Source organism: Etheostoma spectabile, chromosome 8 (genome assembly GCF_008692095.1).
Source record: "Etheostoma spectabile isolate EspeVRDwgs_2016 chromosome 8, UIUC_Espe_1.0, whole genome shotgun sequence".
Lineage (NCBI taxonomy): Eukaryota > Metazoa > Chordata > Actinopteri > Perciformes > Percidae > Etheostoma > Etheostoma spectabile.
The window spans coordinates 12,761,813-12,766,063 of record NC_045740.1 but is presented as its reverse complement, the minus strand read 5'-3'; the positions used below and the strand labels follow the sequence as shown (position 1 = coordinate 12,766,063).

The 4,251-nt window shown below is 39.5% G+C and overlaps 1 protein-coding gene and 1 pseudogene across 1 annotated transcript; both read left to right on the top strand.

Moving 5' to 3' along the window:
* Positions 1-625: 625 nt before the first annotated feature.
* On the top strand, positions 626-1,678 carry LOC116694039 (dispanin subfamily A member 2b-like; annotated as a pseudogene).
* Positions 1,679-1,818: 140 nt separating this feature from the next.
* LOC116694038 (dispanin subfamily A member 2b-like) lies at positions 1,819-2,933 on the top strand. The gene is made up of 2 exons (XM_032523468.1): positions 1,819-2,104; positions 2,676-2,933. Exons 1-2 carry the CDS (start codon positions 1,901-1,903, stop codon positions 2,889-2,891), a joined length of 420 nt encoding a protein of 139 aa, XP_032379359.1. The 5' UTR covers positions 1,819-1,900; the 3' UTR covers positions 2,892-2,933.
* Positions 2,934-4,251: the final 1,318 nt, after the last annotated feature.

Genomic DNA, 4,251 nt, shown 5'->3' with positions numbered 1-4,251 from the left:
ACAACTACTCAAAGCGCTTTTACATCTTACAGGATACATTCACACACTGTGGCTGAGGCTGCCATATCTGCTCATCAGATAAACACTCGCACACATTCACACTTCGTTGCGCAGCACCGGGGGCAACTCGGGGTTCAGTGTCTTGCCCAAGGACACTTTGCCATGGGACTGCAGGATCAAACCACCAACCTTCCGATTGGCAGGCAACCACTCTACCACTGAGCCACAGCCGCCGAATGAGTTTCCTGCTGCAGGGCTTTATCCCTTCACTGCTGGAATTTGCAGAGAAGGAGAATGATTGACTGTATAACCTTACAAGCTTCTATTTTTAAATCCACTGGCATGGAGGCTTTAGGATCTGCCATCCTTTAATTTTCTTAAGTTCACTGACAGGTATTACCTTTTTGTATAGTTTCCACACTTATGTGCATCTGTGCTTTAGACTTGTATTTCTTTTACACGTATCCCCCCCCCCCCCCCCCCTACATTTTCATCCCAAGAGAAAAATTTGACCTAATTTCTAGATACCCTTTTTTCTCCCAAAAACTTCAAAGGGAAATCAACACACCCTTTTGACAGTTGAGAAGGTTACACATCCTCAACAGTCCGCACTCCAACTACTAGAGCTGAGCTAACCGCAATGAATCCTCCAAGTCAACCGGCTGAGAATGTTCCACTACAGGGGAGGTATGACGGTCTCCCTGGAGGGTCTGCAGTGATTCAGCACACTACTGTGAACACCCCGAGCCCCCCAAGGACCACATCATTTGGTCCCTCTGTCGCTTTCTCTACTCAAACCCCTGCTGCCTCGGGCTGGTGGATCTCATCTTCTCTATCAAGGTGAGTTTAATTTATTGAGATCTTATGTTATTGTCTATCAAAGAGCATAAAATAGTTTCAGCAATATCTTGCGGTCTCAAATAGCAGTTCTCACAAAGAAGAGACATGGTTAGTGGTAAACAAAGAAGCTTATAATACAGGTTTTTTTTTAGTAGTAAGTAACCATAACAGCCCTCACTTATGGTGACCATGTCAAGAATAATCATCAGAGGACGACAGCTGGCAGACAAGGAATTCTCATCTAAGGCTTAAAAATTACAATTTCGCTACTAGATGTTATGAAAAAGAACAATTACAATAGAGACTAAATGTGATAAAAACTTTGCTGGACATTGTTGAAGATAAGGATTGATGATGAGATTTATGCAAAAAACATGTTGGGGAAGGAAAAAAGCAATCTCATTTGCAGCATGAAAACACAGCAAACATGAATCTAAAACATTTGCAGGAAATTATGAGATTGAGCCTAGGCTCAACATTAACAATTTCTCTTGGGGTAAAAATCCATATTTAAAATCAATATGCTTTGGTACTTCCAGACCAGAGACCGGAAGGTGGCCGGGGATCTGGAGGGTGCCCGACACTACGGCTCCACTGCCCACTGCCTCAACATCTGGGCCACAGTCCTGTTTTCCATCATTGTCAGTATTCCCATTATTATAATGATTGTCATGCATGTACATGTGTCCAGAAGTTTCAACAGATTACTCAATTTTTAGCCTTTTGTACCTTTTTACTTACTGTACATCCTTGAGCAAAAGAGATGCTAAATTTCTATTTGTGTTACAAAGGCCAAAATGGAACTCATCCATGTATCAGTAACTGCTGTCTGCATTCAAGTTAGTTTCGTTTTTCAACAAACAAAAGTTTTCAAAGTTCATAGTTTATTCATAGTGTAGTGGGTGGTGCTTTTGCCTCATAGGCTTTTGGTTAACATGTTGGCACATGTTTTTCCACCCAAAAGAAATTCAAAGAGAAATCAACACACCCTTTTGACAGTTGAGTTGTTGCACAAACTTCAGCAGCCCGCACTCTAACTACTAGAGTTGAGCTGACAGCGATGAATCCTCCATGTTACCCGGCTGAGAATGTTCCACTACAGGGGAGGTATGACCGTCTCCCTGAAGAATCTGCAGTGATTCAGCACACCACTGTGAACATGACCCCCGAGCCCCCCAAGGACCACATCATCTGGTCCCTCTGCTGCTTTCTCTACTCAAACCCCTGCTGCCTCGGGCTGGCAGCGCTCATCTTCTCTATCAAGGTGAGTTTCATTCACTGAGAATCTATCAAAGAATATTGAAAAAAAAACTTTAATACCTTGCAATCTTATATAGTAGTTCTTACAAATGAGAGATGTGGTTAGTGGAAAACAAAAGTTCAATTTTTTTGCAGATAAATAACACAGCCCTCAGTTGGGCCATGTCAAGAATCATTCTGAGGATGGGAATTTGAGGGGGAAGCAATATCTAAGATTTTGGAGATTCTTAGGGCTGAAAATTACAATTGACATCATAAAATAATTTATAATAACTTATGGAAAAAAAAAACATGAATAAAAAGAACAGATATTTTCAATGTGTTACAAACTTTGCTGGACATTGTTGTAGATGAAGATGTATTATGACATTTATGCAAAGAAAACTACATATGGGAAAATGGAGAATGGGTGGAGAAGGTAAAAAGCAATCTCATTTGCAGCATGAACATACAGCAAACATGAATCTAAAGCTTTTGCAGGATGTTATCAGATTGAGCCTAGGCTCAATGTTGGTAGTTAATTTCTCTTGAGGTAACAATCCATATTTAAAATCAATATGCTTTGGATCTTCCAGGCCAGAGACCGGAAGGTGGCTGGAGATCTGGAGGGTGCCCGACACTACGGCTCCACTGCCCGCTGCCTCAACATCTGGGCCACAGTCCTGTTTTCCATCACTGTCCTTATTGTAATTATTATAACCATTGTTATATGCACTCTGCTCTACCAGCAAACACAGGCGATCAGAGATCGCATCAGAACCAGTCCATACGATTTCAACTACAGAGGCTAAATTTCAAATACAGTGGTATTAGAGTTGCCTTTTTTTTCTATGGCTTGGACATACTTGTGTTTCTCTGCTTTACGCCCAAGGCACAATTTGCAACTTTTTATACCTTTTTAGTTATATCCTCAAGCAAAACAGATACCCATTTCTATTTGTGTTTTTTAAAAGTCTTAGATTGAATTCATCCAAGTTTCCGTAATGACAGTCTGCGGTGGTTTACATTCATGTTACTGTAGATGTCTGTAATTATATTCAGATTTCCTGTTGGCAAGGCCTGTGTCTTTGGCAAAAAAAAATTAGAAATAGAGAACAGTTTCATCCATCAATAAAAATGTCTGTTTCACAACTCAGAAATGTGCTTGTAAAATCATTGTGAAATTATGTTGTTTCAACACTTTCACCGTGTTGATCCAACGGGGGTGATTTCATGCCAAAAAGCGTCTCTATCCAAAAGCAAAACTCTCATTCATGGGTAGAAGTAGGACGTGCACACGCCAATTCCTACGCAAAGCAAGGCTTTTATCAATGTACAACCCTTCTTACACTCTGATTGGTGTGATACGATTGTTTCATTAATACCACGGGAAGCCTGTTGTGAGATGATTTCTGTGCTCATATCTGCGCTGGTTTCTTAGTTAGGTTGATAAATGAGGGCCAATGACTCAGTGTGAGAGTGGGGAAAACATTTATCCATGGTTCTGATTTAAAGAGAGCAGTAAGACAATATGACGTAACGGAAATTAAAGTGGGAAAGTAGTCTTCAGCATTTCTTCATTATTCTTTATTAAATACAACAGAAAAAAATGAAGTAATCGAGAGGGATTGAAAAGGTAAACAGTGTTTAAGATAACGTAGGTGTGAGCAATATGATAAGCTTTAGTCAATAACAGGCAAATATTGTCACAAATGAGTCAGCTGCAGATGTTTTTGTTGCTGTTTTTATCATTAAAACCTTAATTTTAGGAAATCTAAAAGCTGAGCTAGCTCCAGTGGTGGAATGTAAAAAAGTACAAATACTTCGTTACTTTACACATGACTGTACTTTACTTAAGTAGAATCAGTAGTGTATGCTTTTGATTTTTATATTGTTATAATTTGCAGCAATTGTGATACTTTCTACTTCACTACATTTCTACAACATTATATATAATATATGTACTTCCTCCTCCATTGGCTAGCTCCTACTTTCTTAAGGAATACAAAAAAAGGTAAAAAAAAAAATGCTTTGTTTGTGTTTCATGTGGATTGAAAATGCACTCTATGTGTTGCAGCATGTTTGTTTCCAGACTTTGGAATGCCCTTTCTGATCAGACATGTCAAAGCGGTGTTTCAATTTAAATCACTCCTCAAAACACACTCATATTTC

Excerpts from the sequence above, each read along its gene's own strand:
- LOC116694038 (XM_032523468.1), top strand. The coding sequence starts at position 1,901 with ATGAATCCTCCATGTTACCCGGCTGAGAATGTTCCACTACAGGGGAGG. Across the intron at positions 2,105-2,675 it reads CGCTCATCTTCTCTATCAAG|GCCAGAGACCGGAAGGTGGC; the intron begins GTGAGTTTCATT and ends TGGATCTTCCAG.